General features: G+C 40.9%; 1 protein-coding gene across 1 annotated transcript; it reads left to right on the top strand.

Annotated features, from left to right (window-relative positions):
* Positions 1-1673: 1673 nt before the first annotated feature.
* Positions 1674-8737, top strand: BTBD3 (BTB (POZ) domain containing 3). The gene is made up of 4 exons (XM_010018022.1): positions 1674-1996; positions 2554-2644; positions 3116-3234; positions 7412-8737. Exons 1-4 carry the CDS (start codon positions 1674-1676, stop codon positions 8442-8444), a joined length of 1566 nt encoding a protein of 521 aa, XP_010016324.1. The 3' UTR covers positions 8445-8737.
* Positions 8738-22906: the final 14169 nt, after the last annotated feature.

Raw genomic sequence — 22906 nt, 5'->3', positions numbered from 1 at the left:
TTGCTGATTCAAGCCATTGTGGTGGTGTTTCAGTAAATAGCCCCAGTAACATTTCTGTGCTTCTGTTGAAGTTGGGAGCAGATTTCTGTCAGGAATTTCAGCAAGATCAGCCATTTCTCCACCAACCTTTGATCACTTTAGTTTCATTGTTGTAGTCTTGTCCAGCAAAACTAATTATGGCTAAAAGCGGTTAAATTTGCTTTAAATCAAAGAGGATTTTTATTCTTAAAGACTTGAAGATAATTATGAATTTGTATTTGAATTATCTCCCTCTTATATTTTAAGGTGTGAAATATTGACACCAAATACCTCATATTTTTATTTCTCTGCTATGCTTGCTTGGGTTTTCTTATGCACTTGACCTACTATTAAGGAAATCTGATCTAAATATAAGTTCCGAGTAAACTGATGACTGAAAATTAGTCGTCTTTCCTATTTACATGGTTTGGTTGGCATAGCTTATATCCTGTTTATTTCAGAAAGTGTGAATAAAATCAGAGTGTGTTTGCATGCCAAGGAGTGATTTCTGTCTGAGACTAAATCATTCCAACTTCTTCATTTAATGCTTTGAAATATTGATTAAATATATTCACTCGGGTTTGCTTTAATCTGATTGCACATCTCGAAGTTTTCTTCTGATGTGGTGCAGCCATGGCTGGTGTAAGCTGGTTTAATTAGCACTGCTTAGTGATTTGGGACCCCTGTCAAAGGCGGTTACGTTATCTAGAAACATAAGGAGTTAAAGCTAAAGCTGTGACCTCATCTCTATTCATGTTACACTGGAGTAGAAGCCGTGCTGAAAGGGATTGTTTAACTGCCTCGCTGTCTTTACTGCTGCTAGCTAATTGCTTTAATTTGGTTCTGATCTCTGTAGCATGCTTTTGCTGAACTGTTATGGTAGGGATTTGTGGGAATACTAGAAACAAATGAAGGCATGCTAATACCGACTGCATGTGGAAATAGCTCCCACGGAAATATTTAGACTCAAATACGTCTTCTACCCCATTTCAACTTTTTATTGCTTCCCCCGTGAAAATCCAAGGCAGCATCTAGGAGAGCTAAAAACACACTCTTCTGGCCAGTCATGCACTTACGCAACTGTGCATGCCATTTATTACTTTATTACTCAGCGCTGCGTATGAAATGGGGAGTGCAATTGCTATCGCTTTAATGTCAGAGTGGCGTACGTTACAATAGGTGTCACTGTGCGGCTGGCTCCAATCCTTATCGGTGACTTCAGCTATTGGCTCCCAACAAACGCTGCCTGACTCCATCTGCAGGGCTGTAATACCTACTCTGCTCCGAGCTGTTCAACGCACAAGTTCAGCTTGCCGAGCAGACTAGCAGTGCTGTCGTGCACGTCTAGCTTAGCCCCCTTTGGAAAGCCGGTGCTGCAGCCACACACGAACCCTCTTCACAGGCTGTAGCTCTTTCCTGATCAGGAAATCTGGAAAGAAATAGAACTGGCTGGAATGATGGGGATGTATTTAACGATTCAAGTACTGGATCAAACTTAAAGCCAGTTTCTTACTCGGTGCGCTGAAAAGGTCACCTTGTCTTGCTGGAAAAGAAGCAAACTCTGAGCTCTGCTGCTCTCTGTTTAACAGCTTCCATGTGCATTTCTTAATGTTCCTAGCTAGTTAGGCTGTCTAGCTTTACAGACAAGTATACTCATGGTAGATGAGAAAGGAAAGAACATGAAATGTCTCACCTTCTTCTTGATGCTTCCAGAGACGGTCAAGAACAGGTCCAAGAAGAGCTCTAAGAAGGGAAATAGCAGCAGCAGTAGCAGCAGCAAATTGCCTCCAGTTTGCTATGAAATCATTACCTTGAAGACCAAAAAGAAGAAGAAGATGGCTGCTGATATTTTCCCCCGAAAGAAACCAGCCAACACTAATACAACTGCTGTCCAGCAGTACCACCAGCAGAATCTCAATAACAACAACACTATTCCGGCACCTAATTGGCAAGGACTTTATCCAACCATCAGAGAGAGGTAAGTGCAGGACAGTTGATTTTTGCTGTTTAAATGGAGTGGTGAAAAAGTAGCAAAATGTTTGTAATGCATGTATTTAGTTATTCATTTGCTGAAGAAAACACAGTTCTCTCTCTTTTATTTTTTTTTTTTTTTCCTGTGTATGTGAAACAAGTGTTTTGGTAATGGAAAATATTTTAATATCTCTTTTCCAGACAGTGCAGCTGTTTGTCTTGAGTAAATAAAAATGCTGCTGGAAGCTGCAGCAGATTTGCTTTTAGACCTTAGTAGGGATTTTTAGTCATATGTGCTCCTGACTCTGAAAAGTTCTCATAAGTTTGGGTTCTTTGGGGTTTTTTTTTGTTGCACGCACATACAACACACATTCCCCAGCCCCCCTTAGTGTTTTTTCTCTGGTATATTTGAGCAATAATACGTAAAGGAGCTTAAAACAAAGCATAACCTGCTTCTTTTTACTAACATGCAACTTTAAGTTGTTAAGAAATTCAATTTCGTGGGTCTGGGGCAAGCACAAAGTTACTGGATGCCATAAATTAACACGCTACCTCTGTCTGTAGAAACGCAGTGATGTTCAACAATGACTTGATGGCAGATGTTCATTTTGTGGTCGGGCCACCAGGTGGGACCCAGCGGCTGCCAGGACACAAAGTAAGCAACAGCTGCATTATCAGCTTGGGCAGGGAAGGCAGGGGAGAGCTCCCACGGTTACACCAGGACGTAGCATGGAAGTCTGGCTCAGCCATAATTCTGTGTTTTAAAAGGCTATGTGCAGTGGAATAGTCTGTCCCTTGCTTTTGTTTGTGTTTTCAATTAAACAGTACACTTGTTGGGCTGATGCAGTCATTGTAAAGTTAGAGGTACTGCTTTGTGCCGTTAATTTATATTGCACCTGAGATTTTGTAGAAATAGTTAACTTCTGTGGTGCATATGACTCTTTTCTAGTAGCTACTGCAGGGAAAACGTGTAAGACTGTGCTTAACTTTGACTTCGTTACACACTGAACTGTGTCTATAGAGTCTGTCAGTGAAGCCCAGTATGCTCAGTGTGGCTCTCCCACGTTGTTTTTGTTGGCAGTGCTTTCAGTTTAAAGCATGAAATAAGATTTCCCTTTCTCAACAGTATGTCCTGGCTGTTGGGAGCTCTGTATTCCATGCGATGTTTTATGGAGAGCTTGCTGAGGACAAAGATGAAATCCGTATACCAGATGTTGAGCCTGCTGCTTTTCTTGCAATGCTGAAGTAAGCATCATTCATCTACTGGATATGTTTTCCTTTCTCATGTATACATGTACTGGTAATGTCATAGTTAAAGTATTAGATTTGCATGTAAACAGAAAGCAAGCAGTTGTGTAGAAGATTGTGTTTGAAGTATTTTAAACTTCTACCTCATTTTGCTCTCCCCCTCTACTTCCAGGCACGCATATATTAGACTAATGTAGGCAGTTATAAATAATGACTTTGACAGGGGATCTTTGGGCACATTGTATACTGTAATGCCTATTGATCTGATTTGTCACTACACATGTTACACAAAGGAATGGAATTACTAAAAAGAATTGTCAGCTGTAACAAAAAAAACAACCCTGTTCTACTTTGCAAGTATAGGGAGGGAAGTTAAAAGCACACCAAAAAAACCCTCTCCAAATACAGAATTGCTGGGTTTGTCTATTGACATCGTTCCAGCTTTTTTATAAACTTGCTGTGTGCAGGTCTTGTCTTAGAAAAATGACCCTAAGTTATTGAATGTAGCCTCTGCAAATTATATTTCTCCTCATCTATCATATTGATGCATTTGGAAAATGATAAAAAGGCTGTTTATATGAACAGGGTTTTCATTCTAATGGAATAAGAACAGTCAGTTTACATAATCATTATTTTTCTACTTGGAAACATAAGAAATGCCATCATTTTCCTAAATGAGTATAATGAAGCAGCTCCCCTGCTGAATTGTCTTTGAATGTATCTATAAATTGATTATTAAAGTGAAATGCCCATCACAGAAATGCTGTGGCTTTGGGAGTTTTTCCCTTCAGCTTTAGTAACTGCCATTGCTTTCTGATAAAGCATATACATTAGTATCTAATAATGATCCTTTTAATATGCTGGAGATTTTCTTGCAGGTAAAGGTGTAATCATTATCTAGCAATTTAATGTATTTCATAGATTGTTTTGACTAGCTTGTGATTACAGAATGGTGTCTTTCTTTTACATTTCAGTGGCACTGTAAATGAATGCTCAAAGTTGCAAATAGAGTTCGTTGCATAGAGTCTATAGATTACTATGAACATCAGAAATGTTCTGTGGAAATGTCAATAACTGCCATGAAAAGCTGAAGTCACACAGATGTTCTGTAGGCCTGGAATATAAAGTTAGATAGGACGTTATATAGGTAGCTGTGTTACGAATCCTTGCTTTGGGCCTTTCTGGTTTTGCAAGTGTTTTCTGCAGAACTCAGACTTGAGCTGTACTTTCATGCAGAATTTTACAAGGCATAAATATGAGATACTTGGATTCCCTCGACCCCCCTTTCTTTTTGAACAGCAAATCTATTTCACTGTAGCTAAACACGATTTGCCATAGAAAACGTGAATGCTTTCTAAATTTATCATTAAAAAAAGTGTTCAGAGAGCAAACCTAGAAAATCAAGTATCAGTACTGACATCTAGGTCTTGGCATGTTATTTAGCCCATGGCAATGTAGGAAACTATCTTTGAGAGCATGGCTGGAACCATGGAAATTCACCTTCTCAGCTTTTATTTAACACACGCACACACACACGCACCCCCCCCCAAATTAAGAAAAAACACGAAAAGTCCTTGGTCTGTGTGGATGTTGAGCTGACCTTGCCTGTGCAAACTTCCACTGGTGCAGTGTGCCTGAACCTGCAGAGTGCTCCTGTGTCTGCGAACGCGAGGGATGTCTGCATTCGGCAGGGATGGTGCAGGGAAGGGAAAGGGATGTTGCTCAGCAGTGCAGCATTCCTCCCATCAAAAGAGCTAGTGCGTGTGCTGCATTTGGGGGGAACCATGGTCCCCTTCACTTCTGTCCTCCTCAGCCTTATGGGTGTTGGAAGTGCTGTGAGCAGTGGATGACAGAAAGCACCTGATACTCCTGCTGCAGAAGGAAAAGACTTTGTACCTATCCCAAAGCAGCCCTGTCCTTCATATGCTGCTTTCCCCAGGCAGGAGGGATACATCATAATCTTTGTCAGAAAACACTGAGTTTGATTTTGGGGGTTTCGTTTTAAGATTTTATTTTTTTTTTTTGTTTCCCTGGACAGTAAATTCTTTTAACATAAATATTTCCTGACTTGTCCTATATAGTGGGCAGGCTGCCAACAAGCATCAGATGAGGTATTGCGAAGTTTAACATAGGAAACTGGTAGATACTTGTTATTCTTCCAGTAAAATTGCTTTGGCCATTCTCTCCAGTTTTAAAAATAGGGTTAAAGTCATAGTCTAGCTGACACACCGAATTCCTGTCTTTAATGTATTACATTTTACCCAAAAGATTCAGGTTAGAACCATGGTCTCATCTTGGGATGAATATGTTACTAAACCATCAAACCCGGTGGTCTGGCAGAATCTCCTTTAAGAACAGGGTGAAACTGGGATATCAGTAATTGCAGACCAGAGTGGAGGTGCACTGGCAGAGTGAGAAGTGTGGAGCAGTGCTGACAGCCAATCTGTGCTGTGTCTGTTGTAAATCAGTAATATTAGTTCTTTGCTTTCATGAATATTAAACTAGCAACTTTTGTACTATTTCAGTTTAAAACAGATGTCATCATTCTCCACTGTACTAGCAGGCAAAGAGAAGCAATAGAGAGGCGAAAAGAGCTGGAGAACAGTGAGGAAAATCGTAAAAACAGATGAATTGTTACATTGAAATTTTTTGGGGCTAAGGAGCTAAGCCTGTAATCAGTGATATATAGATGTGCTCTCTGTTGTTACAATAGCCCAGCTGAAACCAAGTAATAAAGGAAAAAAAGGAGGTTTGGGTCTGTGCAATATTCTTTTTCTCTGAAACCTCTTAGATGTTACTATATTGCTTGAGCAGCACTTGCTTTGAGCATGTTTGCTAAGTGTGGCTTGGAGGATGGTACCTTACCCCTGCAAAAATACAAATTAAAGATACATACAACTTTAATCATAGAATTGTACAATCAGCCAGGTTGGAAAAGACTTTTAAGATTATCAAGTCCAACCGTTCTCCAGCACTGCCAAGGCCACCACTAAACCATGTTACTAATGGCCTCGTCTACACGGTTTGTGAACACTTCCAGAATTCAGATCAATGCAGGTACTAATTCCACTTTATAAGCACATCTGTTCTGCAAAAAAATTCATTGTGTTGGGAAACCTGCTATCTAGAAAAATTTAATTAGTACAGGGTTGCATACAACTTCAGCTTTACTGGAGGAAGACACTTTATCAACCATAACCATCAAGACTTGCTTATCCCTATGAAGAGTATAATTGCATTTGGCATGGTTTTAGCACATTGCATTCACCAGCTGCAGAGGGGCCCTGGAGCATGAGATATTAAAAAGAACAAACTGTACAATGCTTCATTTCTCTGAGCAGGAATCCCAGCAGTTTAGTCACAGAAATAGAATTTCACCTTCATCTCTTCCACCACAGTAGCATAGCAGTAAAGCTTTTTCCTCCTTATGCAGTGAGATTGAGAGCACTCGGTCTCTAGACTGAGTGCTCTCAGACTCTAGCTCCACTAGCAGAGTGGAGCTAGGATGCTGTAAGCATTAAGAAACCTAAAATCAGAATTCTGTGCCTTTTCTTGGATGCTTCAACACCCTGTTTCAACCCTACCCTACCCTAAAAAACTCCAACCCAGTAGTTACGGAACATAAATGGCACCTGATACACTTCGATGGCATTTCATTTCTTAGACTACCTAATTATTCCCAACAAATTTGTTTTCATTTATGTATTTATCTATACACCTCAATAAATCGCCATTCACCATCACAGGACACCCATTCAAGTACTCTTTGTCACACGTGTTATAGACTGTTGTGTTAGCCAAGTGACGTAGCCCTTGAGGAGCTGCTCCCTGAGGCAGGTAGCCTCTCATTAGCCAAAGCATGCATGGAAGGAGCACAGAGCTGGAGGGGCATAGTTTGTAAACATAACCATTGTGTACATAGCATGTAACCCAGATGTGGACTGTTACTCACCATAGATTTAAGAGTGTTCTCTTCCATGGTCTTACTGGTCCTAACATGAGTGATGAAATTGGTTTGTACTTTCTTTGTGGATTTAATCAATATTTTCCAAAAGCACTACTTAGTTTTCATGTGGAGCCATTTAAATATTCTTTGTTCCTAACTTCCAGATGTTGTTGACAAATTATATATTTGCATTAAGCAGCGATGTTACACCCATGTGTTTTCTTTCAGATACATATATTGTGATGAAATTGATTTGGCTGCAGATACCGTACTGGCCACTCTTTATGCTGCCAAGAAATATATCGTCCCTCATCTTGCCCGCGCCTGCGTCAACTTTCTAGAGACAAGCCTAAGCGCAAAGAATGCCTGTGTGCTGCTTTCCCAGAGCTGCTTATTCGAGGAACCTGACCTGACCCAGCGCTGCTGGGAAGTGATTGATGCCCAAGCCGAGCTAGCTTTGAAGTCTGAGGGGTTCTGTGACATTGATTTTCAGACACTTGAAAGCATTCTCCGACGGGAGACTCTGAATGCCAAAGAAATTGTTGTTTTCGAAGCAGCTCTAAACTGGGCTGAAGTGGAGTGTCAGAGACAAGAGCTAACGGCTACCATAGAGAACAAGCGCAAAGTCCTCGGGAAGGCTCTGTACTTGATACGCATCCCTACCATGGCACTCGATGACTTCGCCAACGGCGCTGCTCAGTCTGGGATTCTGACTCTCAACGAAACCAATGATATCTTCCTCTGGTACACGGCTGCCAAGAAGCCAGAGTTACAGTTTGTGAGCAAGCCCCGGAAAGGCCTCGTTCCTCAGCGGTGCCACCGTTTCCAGTCCTGCGCTTACCGCAGCAACCAGTGGCGCTACCGGGGCCGGTGTGACAGCATCCAGTTTGCTGTTGATAAGAGAGTGTTTATTGCTGGCTTTGGGCTGTACGGCTCCAGCTGTGGATCGGCAGAGTACAGTGCCAAGATTGAACTCAAACGACAAGGAGTTATCCTAGGCCAGAACTTGAGTAAATACTTCTCGGACGGTTCTAGTAACACTTTTCCCGTGTGGTTTGAATATCCAGTGCAGATTGAGCCCGACACCTTTTACACAGCTAGTGTGATTCTGGATGGTAATGAACTCAGCTATTTTGGACAAGAAGGAATGACAGAAGTTCAGTGTGGGAAGGTGACTGTTCAGTTTCAGTGCTCTTCGGACAGTACAAACGGCACTGGGGTACAGGGAGGGCAAATTCCTGAACTCATATTTTATGCTTGAATGAAAGCAAAAAGCATTTTGCTATGAAGAACCTGTCTGGTTCAGGCCTACTGACGCTTAGCTTTTTATCTGCAGATGTGTGATCAGTACAGGTAATACGTAACTAAACGCTGTGGGCAAGTTACTGGCTTGCTATACTTGTAGCATTGTTGGTGATAAAGTTTAAGTGTAATATTAAAACTGGAAGCTCTTAGGACAAGCAAGTTTTAAAGGCTTTGTAAGAGGGGTGCTTGTTTGCTGGTGATGCTGATCCTTTCTTTGATGCGCCTGTGAATCGCCAGAGGATGTCCCCCTCTTGTGTCTCACTAAACACTGTCTTCATTGATCCATTTTCTCTTTCTCCATTTTCTGCTTTCTGCTTGTAATTATTTGGGGAAGCGGGGGTAGAAAATTAAGAGCCTTGTTTTATAGCTCACTTGTCTGTCTGCTTTTCAGACTTAAGAGATTCCAATAAACTGAGCTGCTTTTGATCATGGAAGCTGAAAGAAGTGCTTCAGTTGTAAGCAGTAAAAGCATAGGTTTAAACGTTCATCCTGTGAGATTCTCCTGTGGCCAGCTGTTTGGGATGGCTGCAGGGGAAGATGGAGAGAAGCAAACAACTTTCAGGAAGCTATGCAGCGTGTTGACCCTGTCCACAGTGCGCAGGCGTGTTTACAGTGCGGTGGGGATGTGGGCTTGGCAAATTCCCTGAGAGCTTATTTTCTAGGAATCCCACCTCACAGGCAAGGAAGTACTTGCACATGTTCAAATTGTACATGCAGCTCTTGAAATTCTACTCCCATGACCTAGTTTTTGCTACATTTAAGTTGATTTGCTATTTAAATGGCTTTTCTTTGAACCCTTGCTGCATAAATGAGAATTAATAGCTATCCTCTGATGCAGGCTAATTTTTTGTTTGTTTTGGATGGGTTATTTTTCTTCCTCCTAAACATGGTAGAGGCAAATTATAGAGGAACAAAAGAAGGCACCAATCCTGACTTGGACTTTTTTCTGTAATATGAGATTTCTTCATTTTATTACCATACATTATGAGTGGAAATTTAGACAAAGACAAAAGATTCCCAACTGTGGTCATATTACACTTAATGTAGCATCAGATAAAAGCAAGGAGGAGGAAGTCTTCTCTAATGTGTTAATGTTGGATCTCATGCAACTGCTTATGGTTACACGGCAATCAGAGGATTATGTGGTACAGAACCTTTTCCTATTTTCTTTTCTTTTTCCCAAACTTCCTGTTATATGTGTGAATCATTTTTGGAAAACTGTTAGGGATCATGACTCCTTTTATCAGGGAAGGAAAACAGTATAAATAAGAAGTATAGGTACTACTGAAACATAAGAAATTCCTTCACCATTGCATTGGGACACTTGCCTCTCAGGGAGAGGCATGTTACCTGTTGTAAAGCATCTCATTCTTATTTCACCTCTGGAGTGGGTTCTGTTTGTTACATATGTTTTAGTGAAATGAGAGGACCAGATGATTCTTTAGTCAGACTGAAGATTAATGTAATAGTGTATCAACACATTAATGTAGCATAACCCTAAATTCACTTGTCAGTTTTGTAATAAAAATGTTTTTCTCATATGATTTCTTACCATTTTAATACTATTACTGTAAGTGTTTCTTGACAGTTGGAATCCTGGCCCCTGGCCATTGTAAAGTGCCAGTACATCTTTGCAGTGTCCAAAATGCCATCTGAATAAGGAAAACTGGAGTGTAGACATCAAACACTTTATGGCCAAAGCCCAGATCTTCTCTCTGGGTAATAAAAGGAGAGCCAGGTAAAAAACTTCCCTGCAAAATCTGTGCTTTTCACCCGTGTTAGTGTTTAGTGTTTTATATACATACATAACATACATGTGTGTGTGTATAAGCGACATTCTTACTGAAATGTAAATACCCTCAAAATATATAGAAAAATGTTTTGTTTTTTCGTAACAGATGTACATAATCCAGACTGTTAGTGAAATCTAAACAGAATGCTCCGTGGAAGATTCACAGAGAGAGAGATTTAAAAAACCTCCAGTTAATTATATTTAGATCTGCAGCCGAAAATAGACAAGAGTATAAATTGTATGGACTGGAGGAAGAGTTGCTGAAGAGACTGCAAAAAGGAATCTAAATTGTGATGAGGTAATGGTCATCTACTTTTAGACAACCTCTGAGCAGCAGTTCCATTTATTTAAATACGTTTGAAAGCAGAAAAAGATGCTAATCAGCTGATTAAGTTTTCTTACAGCGAGCAGTTGATGTAGATGTAATTACCCTGAGTGATGCTCAGATTGACAAGTTGCTTGCAGTAGCAAGCTGCATTCTGAATTGTTTGGAAAAAAATCAGGTGCCTCAGCTGGTGGGATGAATTGGAGAGTATTGCATTCTAGAACTAGGCTTGGGTTCTCACTTTTAATTTATCTTTTGGTTTTTACTTCTCTGCAAATAAACGTGAGGTATTCACTGCATTCACTGGCTGGAACAGAAGTCAGGAGATCACAATCCTGTGTAGCTGTAATATGTAGAAAATGAGCTGTTACTTAATTATTATTTTATCTGCTACTTTTCTGACATCTTTTTGACGAAGTAGGATGAAAGCAATTCCTCTGAATCCATTCCAGGTTTTAGGAGCTGGTACATGTAAAGTTTTTCACTCTGGGTGAATAAATGTAAGCCCCCAAAACACCTTTTGATGCTTATAGCGTGGCTTGATTCTGAGCACTACTTGATGCTAACAGGTACTGGTATATTAAGAAGGTGCTAGCACCAGTCACCTTGGCACATGAGGGCACTTAAGTAGGTGTCTAAATGTGGATTTGGTTAGTTTAGCATCAGCATTCAAGCTTGAGTATGTTGATTGACATTTTGAAAGCATCAGCCATATCAACCTGGAATGTAAGCATAATGTCAGTAGAGATCCTTTCATAGATTGTGTCTTAAACTGTACCTGGCCATCTTTGCTACTTGTATGTTTGATTTTCCTGGTGAGGGGAATCTGTGATAAGAGAGTATAGTGTAATATACTTTCTGCCTATCTAAAATAGTATTTAAGTAAACATTTTAATTTCTACATACTTATTGCACTGAACTGTTTGGGGGGTTTGGTTTTTTGGGGGGTTTTTTTTGTGATAAACTCAGCTAACTTCAGGTCCCAGCACCCATTTGTGCTGGAGCAGTGTTTGACCATAGCAGGCTTACAGCATTATTTATAAAGGACAGATATATATAAATATGAAGTACCTCATGTTGAATGTTATTGTACTGTATCTTTAATGTCACAGTGCAGATCTTGTTGGACTCATGAATGTGTATAATTGCGTTAAACATACAAATAAAAATGGTTCTTAAATGGTTGTTTTCTGCAGTATCTTTGAAGCATGAACTGTGAAAGCCTTTACTTCGTTATCCCTTTCATCTGATTTCTATTGTTGTACAGTTGTGCACAGATATTTGTTGAGCTTGTGTATTCAGAGCTCTTTTGATCCCCAAAGAAGTAAAAGTCTAAGGAAAAAACAAGGAAGAACAATGAGAATGTTAATCAGTTACATTGTAAAAAGGTTGGCGATTAAGCTAATGAGCTAGAGTGAATGAATTCATTTATGTGCTTTATGAAAGACCTTGTCTGCAAGCATTAATATTTCAATGTTCTATTAATATTATTAAGTATGTGGAGATGAAGGGGGAGGGTCTCATGTTTATTCCAAAAGACAGTTGGCACGGGTAAGGCCATGGTTTTCAGTCTCTAATAGATCAGAATAAAGGACATGGTTAGTGCCAAGAGCCTGTTCTGTGCTGAAAAGTTAATTATGTAATATTATTCAGAATTCTGACTATTCTCTTACTTAACGATTTTCTTCCAGGAGATTTGAAACTTCATTTTAAATATACTTTATGGTCAGTGAAACTGAAGCCACACTTCCATGATGTCCAGCTCCAAGACCTTTTGGATATTACTAGCTAATGATAAGAAATACTTCACAGTGTGATATAGAGACATGGAAATTTAATTGAGGAAGTCTTTCCCAGTACAAACAGTACCTTCAGACTTCATCCAAAATTCTGATTAAAGTATGTTTGCAGGCATCAAACTTGTCACTTCTGGTAAGTTATTCTTCTAGAATTACTTGGTACCACACTGCTACATTATTGATCCAAATTCTCTTATTTGAACTGGCTTCAAACAGGAGCTGTGTACGCCTAGTTCTGTAGGAATGATACCAGCTCATAAGTGCGTGGTAGCTACCAGTGTGATTTGGTGCAGGAAGGATCACATTACCACTAGTCTAGGTAGGTATCTTTGAGATGATCAGTGCTGCTAGAGCCTCTTATGTCTGATAAACAGGTAAGAACTAAGTGGACAAGATTAATAAAGGATGGGAAATCTCAACCAAAGGGACATTCTCTATTTCTGGCTGAAATCTGACAGAAGTGCTGTGACATTTCTTCTGGAAATTGACGTTAGGTAGAGCTGTGTCTCTTGCACTGTGTTCAGTGATGCAGAGAAGCATGTGGGTATTCACATCAGAAAAAAAAGAGTTTGAAGGGGAAGGAAAAAGTGATAGCATGTTTCTGAGTTTGGGAGGAAGAAGACTCCAACAGCTGAATTCAGTTGTTTGTCATGTAAAATCCTGCTTGGTGGAGAAGGACTCTCTGTTCCCACTTAGTTGGAAAATCCTCAGGAGCTGACAGCCACTGCCTCTCACAAAGGCAAGGACCCATCTGAAACAGGCTTCCTGCAGGTGCTCAGCTCTTGGGAGTAGGAACTCAAGATATCTTGGCCTCTGATAGGCAAAACTTATCCTGCAGCCCAAGACAAGCCTCTACCTCCTTAAAGAAGCTGACTGGGACTGCTGTAAACAGGAGGGTCTTTTTGGACCTCCCAAGCTCTGCATTCCACAGATCCTGGCACTGGGGTGAGATGGGGACTTGAGCCCACCTGCAGGATTTGGCCACTGAAAAGCAGCAGCTTTTCAGCCAGCCTATTCTACCATGCATGTAAGCAATCAGTAGGAGCTTGAAGACCTGCTGATTTCCTGAAGGCAATGAAAGGAGCTGCTTTCTCACATAGCAGTGTGACCATGTTCAAAATAAAATTAAAAAGCCTTTTGGCATGCTGCTCTGTTTCCAGAAGTCTGGATTTATTTTCTCTCTAAGACCTCCTCATAAAGTGAGGCCCTGGCCCAATTGAAATCAGTAGGAGTTGCCCTAGTGACCTCAGTAAACCCAGGATTTTCATTTGCAGTGTTCCATTTGTGTGATTATTCCCAAAACACAACATAAAACTACTCAAGAAAAGGAAATTAATTTTGAAATCCCACTGTAATCTGATTATCTAAAATACAGGTAGAAACCTTTCTATTAAATCTTACAAAACTCCTGCTCATCAGATTTTATATGCCTTCCCCTAAGCTTTTCTCCTAGTATGTTTTATCTTCAGCCATGAATCTATAGGCAGAACAGTAAATCTATGTGAGGTTTTATGTAGATTTTTACAGTCTGTGTATGGAATTCATAGCACATAAGATGCATAGCATGGATAAAGTATTTTTAAGATTAGAAAGTGTGTGTAAATTGCCCATCGTCTGTTCAGCACAAAGGAAAAACAGACACAGCTATTTTGCTTGAAGGCACTGGTATTTTGAAAGAGCTTCTTGAAGTCTTCGAGCTTGTTGATAGCATCAGAAATGCATTTATATTAAGCCTTTAATTGTAGCATTTTAAAATTGGCTTTCTAATTGTTTTCTATAGACTAAGATAACATAGTTGGCCTTCAGGGATCCTCTATCCTGCTCCAATGGGGTTTGCATTTCAACAGATACTAGCAAATGCAATTTTCTAGATCTCATTTTAAAGCTTCACAGTGATGTTAAGTGCTGCTTGGGGAGCATCAGCATTTCAAAAATAACTGTGGCTGGTTTTAGCCTAACAACAAACAAGGGCTTGCATGGGGAGATATTGTCAGTGGTGATGCTGTGGTTGAGTACGGAGGAAGGGTTTCCATTTCCTTGAGGGGAAAACACCTTGTGTTGCCTTATGCTGACAGCAACCACATGCTGAACATCATGTCTAACAATTCAGGCCACATGTACAATTTGAAGGCTTAAAATGCAATGGGGGACCACTGCATGAAGGCAGCAGTGGAATATTTCAAGGCTGTTGTGGGTAAGCTGATTTCATGAGCTGTGTCATAATGCTCTCAGTGGTGGAAGGGTTGTAGCTGGGCTGCTGAATGGCATGTGATTTTTCACAACTGTGAATCCCATTTTGCCTTTTATTGCTCTGGGAGACTGTCCAGCTCTCCTGTACCCTGAGCTGTTTATTCTTGCTCTGTGCCAGAGGGTTTCAAGTGATCAAAGCAATCCCCTGTGTGCTGAGACTGGGGGTACTGGGAGTACCTCATGGAAAGGACCAGCTGAGTGAGGATGGGACATCTCGGTGCTTTGGTGAGCTGCTTGCAAGCTCTCCTGGACATGCTGAACATTCCCTAGCCTCACTTTCTCCAGCCAGTTGCTGGTTGTGCTTAAAAGGAAAAATAAGCATTAATTCACTTTTTTAGGGCATAAGAACCGAGATTCTGTGAAGGCTAATTCATGCTTCTGTCTTTGTAAAGTCAACAGTCGCAGTGGGTTCAGGGAGGTGGTGGGGAAAAGGACTCAATGTTTACCTGAAAAGCATACATCATACATACATACACACATACATACATACAAATACCTTTCTTCTCTAACACCTTGTTCTTAGGAAGTTGTGATGTAATAAAATGAATTCATAGGGAGATGGAGCTTGGCATATCTGTCTTGTTTCTGTAAAAGGACTTTTTATAGATAAAAGAACCAAGGAACTGTATTTAGTTTAGCAATACTAAATCTTGCAGAACTACCAGAGCATGGAGGTATCATAATACAAAGACACTTGCAGATTAGCCTTTGATTGCAGACTTAAGCTAAGGTGTGACATGTTCTTGCTCTTCTTACCCACTGGGGCATGCTAGTAGTGGTACTTGCATGAGAGACCATTAGTGCTTAGGGAGAAGTGATACCAAGGGAGAGAAAAGAATGTCAGAGATCTGGAATACAGAGGAAAAGTATCTAATCAGAAATAACAGCTCCCATCAGGCACTGACAATAGACACCTTCAGGAGAACTATTCAGTCATCATGGGAGACAAATCAACAGACTTAAGGTAAGAATACAGTCATGACAACTATTTAAATGATTTTTTTAAGTTTGCTTATGCTTGAGACTTTCTTCAATCCTACAAAGGGAGAAGTTGTTTTGCTGCCTTAGAATAAAGCCTGTACATGTTTTTGTCTTTGTCCTCCATGTTTCATATAGTAGTTTCTTTACTGTATGTGCTACATAAGCTGATTTTTCACCTCAGTGCCATGACATGAGCAGGCTGATTGACCCTGTTTAGGAAAACAGTTTTCCAATGTAACCTGTAATTGCCATATTAAGCACTCTTCTTCACCCCTCTACACACTCTCTTTGTTGGCTTGTAATAAGATGGCAAAGAGCAGGAGTTCTGAGACACAGTTGGGAGAGGAAGCTTTTCCTGTACCCCTGCATTTCCAAGGATGGCAGTAGCAAGGTGCTGTGTTCCCTTATCAAATACTCATACAGATTTAATGTGAATCGAGCGTGGGCTCAACATAATGCCTTTCTGATGAATTACCCTGGAGCACACAGGATGGCCTTTGCAAGTTCTGTGATTTCTGTGTCACCTTTCTGCCAGCTGTGGGGGGATGGATGATCCCAGATCGGGCATAAAGCCTGCTGATGTTCTGAGCAAATATGAACTGGCAGGGGGAGTTCATACTGGGTTAGCATTTTACAGCATTTCTGAGCTGGTATTGGAAGCTTTGGAAATCATTGAAGTGCAACGTGAGATATTTAAAAGTTGGGGTTCCTACCAGCTCATGGCAGTCACTTTTCTTCCCATTTTACAAGGAATGCTCCCCAACAGAGTAGTCACAGCGATCATGGGTATCACTAGCTCTGGGGAAAGGCAGAGGCTTAAAACTGAAAACTGGAGCCCTAAAGGCAAGTTGTGGAATGGTCAGTAAAGTCAGCTGAAAGATACTGTGTTGTTCTGATTCCTTCCTCGCATTTTCCAGCAGTGCAATCTGCACTGGCAGGCTTGTTGTCTCTGGTTGGAGGGGTATTTTCATGTAATGAAGTATGACTCCCAGCGTTAGCACGGCTGAAAGCAAACACCTCCTGTTTCCCATCAAGGAAAGCTGTCATTCAGTACTCCATGTCTGCCTTTGTAAGAAGGAGAGTTTCTTTTCCGCAACTCAAAAAGAAGTGAAATTAAGTGACCTGAAGCTCAGAATGAAATGTGTGAGTTGATCTGGGAGGCAGATTGACTCCAGACTGCAATTTAAAAATAGACAACACAGGAACGAACTAGTGCATTGGGTTACAGTAGAACTGATGAATTAGTAAGGATAGTCTATCCATAATTTCAATGTGCTGGCACAGACAGGTAGGAGAGAGGAAGATGTGCATATTAAAAGTAATATCAGCACAGTCAGGCTGAGGTCAGGACCCTTCAAAGGAAAAAAAGTCAGCTGAGTTAAGAAAGGAGAAATCTCCCACCCTTGGTTTCTGCCATTTGTCACACTGCTCGAGTGATTGTGTAGATGATGTGCTTTTGCTGAGCTGCTGTTAGGGCACCATAGTAAGAGAAGGGAAAGACCCCAGAAAGCCAGAGTGAGGTGTTTCAAAGGTCATTATCAGAACTCGTTTCTCATCAATATACTAGCTGATCAGAGGAAAAGAGTCCAAATTGCAGGGCTTTGATTGCAGAGGGGGAAGCTTTTAACCGCTTCCTGCTGCTCTGTCATTTTGTGCTAACCCCAAATGGCCCCTTTAAATTGATGTCCTGTTTCCCATTCACTGCCCACAAATCACTCTTCTCCTGTTAATATAGGAAACATTTGCACATGATAGGAATTGGAGTGGCTAAACAGTAAATCTTAAAGCCAGTGAGGAACTCAAAAGCATTTATGTGGTGATCAAGGTGTTGATTCCCCTCTCCAAGCTCTTCATAGCATTCAGTTGTAAACTTCATTAAAAAATACAGAACCTCATGTCTGCCTTAAGAGAATCTTTGCACAAACACTGTTCCCAAACAATGTGATGTGAATCAGTCTGATTTCTGTGTGACAGCTGATTTCTTGTAGCTAATCAGAAGATAAAGACTAGGAGTGATGCAGCTGTTCAGGCAATGGGGTGTCATCGCTGACACTGTGTGACACCCAGTGTTGCTGCTCTGGGTTAGATCAGCAATGAGAACAGCACAACAGCTCTGTTTTCTCAGGACAACAATCCTGTGTGTGCCTGGAGCCTGGAAGCATTTTGGGCTGAAGAGGAGCTGGTGGCTGAGCCCCAGAAAGGTTTTTCTTCACTCTGATGTATGTCTGAACTTACAGAGTCTTACAGATTTGCACATACATACACTTTTCCATCCAGAATTGGATTGTGCTTCGTCCTTCCATTGGCAGCATTTTACTGAAGTCCATTTTTACTGTCAGACTAAAATAAAGATGCTGACTGCACTGGTGTGATGCGTAGTCCCCTTTTATACCTGTCTGCTGCAGAGTTCCTTCAGCAGCAAAGGGAACTGTAGGTAACTGGAGAGTGAGTCCTGAAACAAGGCCAAGTAATGCACAAATACTTTAATAATGGATCTCAAAGTACTTTGACATGACTGGAGAGGACAGCGAGCGAGCACCTTGTAATCTATGGTGTTTGTTTTGTGAGTAAAAAAGAAAAACAAATACCCATTCTTCTGCTCCCCTTCAAACAGTACTCTTCCCTCTGTCATATGTGCATTTCCCCTGCTGCAGAAATGGGAGGATAAAATCGAGCACCTCTTCAAAGTGCTTTGATACCTGCTCATCAAACTGCTCTATAGGCAGCAGGTATCAGGACAAGCTCAGTGAAGCCCCACTTTCCTCAGGCAGCTGAGGTTGCTGGTGTGCTCTGTCACTGAAAGACTTCCAATACCCTTAAATGTCACTAAACTGAGAAAAGTGGCATTACTGAAAATCAGGATGAAAGTAGCCTCAGATGTAAATGCTTTCTAAAATCTTTGTAATCCTCAACTGCTTTAGTTCCAACAGATCTCCCCATAAAATGAACTGCCAGCCAAAAGGTAAATATAAATGCAAAATATCCCCAAAGCAAACATGTTACTGTCTTTTAAAACAAGTCCATTTAAATAATGTGGAAATATATTAAAGAAACAAAATCTATTCCGCTTTATGTTTAAAGGTGAATTAATGCAAATATCACAGGTTTATCCTGCGTTACTCCCTTGAGAGGAGTCACTGGGGAAGCAATTTGTTTCTTGTTAGCTGAGACAGGGAGCTTTGAAGTTGGTGAGTTGTCTGTCTGTGAGTAGCCTATTTAATCTTGAGGAAAAGTGTCAAATCTGAGTTGAACTGATGTCTGTGCATTGTTTAAAGCTCTGGCAAGAAGAGTTCTTCAGCATGCCACCAACCAGCACTATCAAGGACAGTGGAAATAGCACAAAGAATTCTTGGAAGAAATTTTGTATTGGCTATTAACCATGGATGTGCAGCCCTGAAGGGTGTCATGAGGAGGGCCTCTATTATGCCTTTTCTCCTTCTTTTAAATTGATTACTACTAGGCTAATGGCTCTCATCAATTGCTTTTTGGTGGTAGCAGGTGAGGATGATTTCAGTGAGGACTGGTTGCTGGGAGAACCACCCAAAGTGGCTTTTTCCCCTAAAGAGAGCCTGTAACTGGATTAAGTAAATGACCTAGAATTAATTTCTTTTAATTTCAGCTTGGAACATTTTACTGATTTCATGAATGGGATCACTGTATGATCCTGTTGGGTGGTCCAACCCTGTAGGCAGTGAGTTGTGACTGGTTAAGCAATGGAACATACACCTCTTGCCAGAGGTTTCCCTGCACAGAAAATGTTAAAAGCTGTTGTCTGAAAGTCCAGAGCCACGGAGTTTGTCACAGACTATACCTTCATCCCAGAACTGTCTTCAGAAGGCAAGTTTTCTATTTTTTAATTACAAATCAGACCTTCAGCAATCAGTTGCACAGCTCCACTGAGCTGCTATACTTGAGCTCTATACAGTGTCAGCTTTTAGCCTGAAGATACCAGCCATGGGCTATCAGCTGCAAAGAAACCCTCTGCAATGTGAACAGCCTATAAAGCAATTCAGGGAGGTCAGTGTGCATCTGAAGGTAGCTCAAAACAACACCTAGAGGGGGAATATAAACTGTTTACTGCAACTGGATTTGCACTGAAAGCTACTGATGCAAAATTCGTAGCCAACATGAATTAATTTGCTCCTGATCATTCCTTACAAAAACCTCCACCTTCTTCCCCCTTTCCCTAATGACTTGTCTTCAACAGCTGTGGATTTGCAAAGCAAACCGTAGTAGCAGAGTAGACAGTAGCGTTTTGAAACAGCACTAAAAAACTGAATTGAATTGCTTTTGAAACTTTAAAGTTGCTGCCAATTTATACCAAATTAAACTTTCTGTGTTTTTATGGACTATACGTAATCTTTGAGATCTTTCATCTCGTTATCACCTGTGTGTGAGGGAGAAGTATTAAGCTGATTTCAGAGATAGAGAAATGAGGCACAGGACATCTAAGACAGTCCTGGAAACGACTGCTACGTAATAGTCTTACTCACAAGACGGCACTCCCTCAGCTTTTCCTGTGAGTTGGAACAGCTGCAAGATCTCAAATTGGTTTTCCTGGTGTGCCACAGAATTTAGGTCAAGTTCCCACTGGGGACCAGGCAGTGAGTGACATGTGCAGTGTTTCTCCTGATTTGTACCAGCATCTCTGCAGAGCGGAGAGTAAGGTGTTGCTGTTTCAGGATTTCATCCCTGTTCCTCCTCTGAAGGGTGAGCAGAAGGCTGTAGCTGAGTTAATGGCCTCTGCAAATGCAATATAAAGTCAATTTATGTAATGACCTAGTATTTATATCTTTGGTCATGAAACAGGACCTGGTGGTCGTTTTAATGACTAGCGTGTAGTGTAAATACTATAGCGAGGTGAATTCTTACTTGGATAGTCCATGCATGCTGGTGAAATCAAGGAGAACTGGGCTGCTATCCAAGGACAGAAGCTAGTTGCTTTAGAAAACATTAGATATGGGATGTGAGAAGAATAAATCAGCCTGTTCACCATGTGGAAGGGAGCTGCCTTACAGAAGGTTTAGCTGCAAAATGGCTAGTTAAGGGCTGCAGACCATTGCCCCTCCCAAAACTGCAGGCTCACCTGCCTTCTCTTCCCTTACTAATCCAGGAGTGAGCACTAAGAAATATCTTAAAAGGACAACTCTGTAGTAAGATCTAGTCCAATGTACTCTTTTGAGAAGGTACCTTTTTTCTGAGGAGCTAGAAAGTAGGAATGGTGATATTCATGCAAAAAAAATTGCAGTAAGAAAAATGCTGTAACAATATTCTATAGCTGAAATAAACGAGGATTAAATAGCTGGAGAAACCTCTAAAACAAGTCAGAAGGAAATGAGGTAAAAAGATGCTTTACTGATATGGGTTTTTATGTTCTTACAGCCTGCCTTGCTGTGTAAGCTTATGTAAACAGGCGGTATATTAGAGCATCCTGGCTTTAAGCTCTGACTTTGGTTTGGCTTCTCTGGTTCTACCGCAAGAGGACCAGCTGTATTCACTAGTGAATTCGGGAAGCTGAAAGGAAATCCCATATCTGGCTGTAAGGCCTGTGAGGTGGGGATGGGAAAGCAGGGAATGTCAGTGGTTCCATGCTTCTCTGCAGGATGTGAGCAAAAATGAGGGCTGGCTCTTCTCAGGCTAATTGCAAAGAGTCAGTGCAGAGGAAGATCACCTGCAAACAGGACTAGAGTTGAGGAGGATGTATAATAACATACAGAATCTTATACCCTAGAAATAAGGTATCAGATATGAAGTAAGTTATGAGGCTAGTTCAGGACTGAAAATTGTCTATGAAGCCCATGGGATTTAATACAAATTGTCACTACTGACAGAAGGCTAATTCAGGTTAAGAAATCTGTGCAGCATGAATTGCGTAGCTGCAGTTTACCCTTTAATAGTTAGAGAGCTGCTACATGAATAGTATAAATCAGGGACTGTGCAGACTGGGTGAAAAGAGAGCTCATTTCTCTTGCCTAAAAGAGATTCCTCGAAAAGTGAGATTATGGTAGCTGTGAGGGGAAGAAAGGAGAACAGTACAGAGCCACAGCTGGGTGGAAGGCCTTGTTAGCCAAAGCAGCATCTTCTGTAAGGCCTTCGCAGCAGAATTACAAATACATCAGGTCTAAGACCTTAATAAGTGGTGTCTGAAGATGTGGCAAAAAGATCTCAACAGAGCAGGCAGATCCTGCTGGCCCAAGTGACTGTAAGCCCGGACTTATGGCGGAGCATGGCTCTGACCTTCTGCTGGAAAATTAGGAATAGATGAACAGTGGGAAAGGGAAGATTTAAGTCAGGGAACAGCCAGATTTTGTTTAATGTTTGTCAGGATTTAAAGCTAATGACAGGCTAAGTTTACCCACATCATTCCTCCTCCCACCCCACACCTCCAGGATCTTCTAATTTATATCCTACCAGATTCCTGTCCTTCTCATGTACGTGAATGGAGCAGTCTAATATCTCAGTGGCTCCAGAAGCCTGACAGTGTTTCCACATTGCTTCTCACTCCAATAAATCAAAGTGTTCAGAACTACAGACTACATACCCAACGAAAGTCCTGTGGTAGGGAACAGCGGCTGTTTATGCATTTTTACAGCTGTGAAGACTGGAATGCCTTGCAGCACTTAAATAATTGCAAGTAAAAATTTCACTGGTTTGCCAAATTACTGAACCAGAAGGCTTTGCTTACTAAAGGACTGGAGGAAGCAAACTGGAAAGGAGACATAAAGGCAAGAGGCTGGATAAACTGTTGGGTTGTGAGCAGCATTTTGATCATTTTAGGAATTTGTCAAAGGGGAGAGAGAGAAACTTGTGTGGTGAGAGATGGGTGAATAATTAACCATGTATAATACAGTCAATGAATTTTGCTGACTGGGGATTATCTACAAATAGTTGTGTGTGTGTGTGTGTGTGTGCGTCAAATGCTATTCAACAGCTCTTTTCAGTGAATCAGTTTTGAGTTGTAGCTTTATCCTGAGGAGTTCATTTGGGTATTTGATAATTAAATACTAAGGAAGAAGTGAGAGTACTTGCACACCCAAGAGTTACCCCATAAATGGTGTGTGCATAGTCTCATTGACTTCTTAAGATGTAAGACTGGGACAGCTTGTTAGATTTGATCTTCCATCACTGTCTAGTCTCTGAAGAGGTCACTTTAAATCTTGAGAGCAATGAAATTTTAGTCATTTGGAGTGAATTACCTAGTCCTATCATTATTGGATAAACCCAGCTTTTGGGGATCTGAATGCCTATCTATCTGCCTGCATGTAATTATA

This window comes from Nestor notabilis, unplaced genomic scaffold (genome assembly GCF_000696875.1).
Source record: "Nestor notabilis isolate BGI_N333 unplaced genomic scaffold, ASM69687v1 scaffold25967, whole genome shotgun sequence".
Lineage (NCBI taxonomy): Eukaryota > Metazoa > Chordata > Aves > Psittaciformes > Psittacidae > Nestor > Nestor notabilis.
Note: the sequence above shows the minus strand (reverse complement) of the source record. Positions and strands in the feature narration are given on the sequence as shown.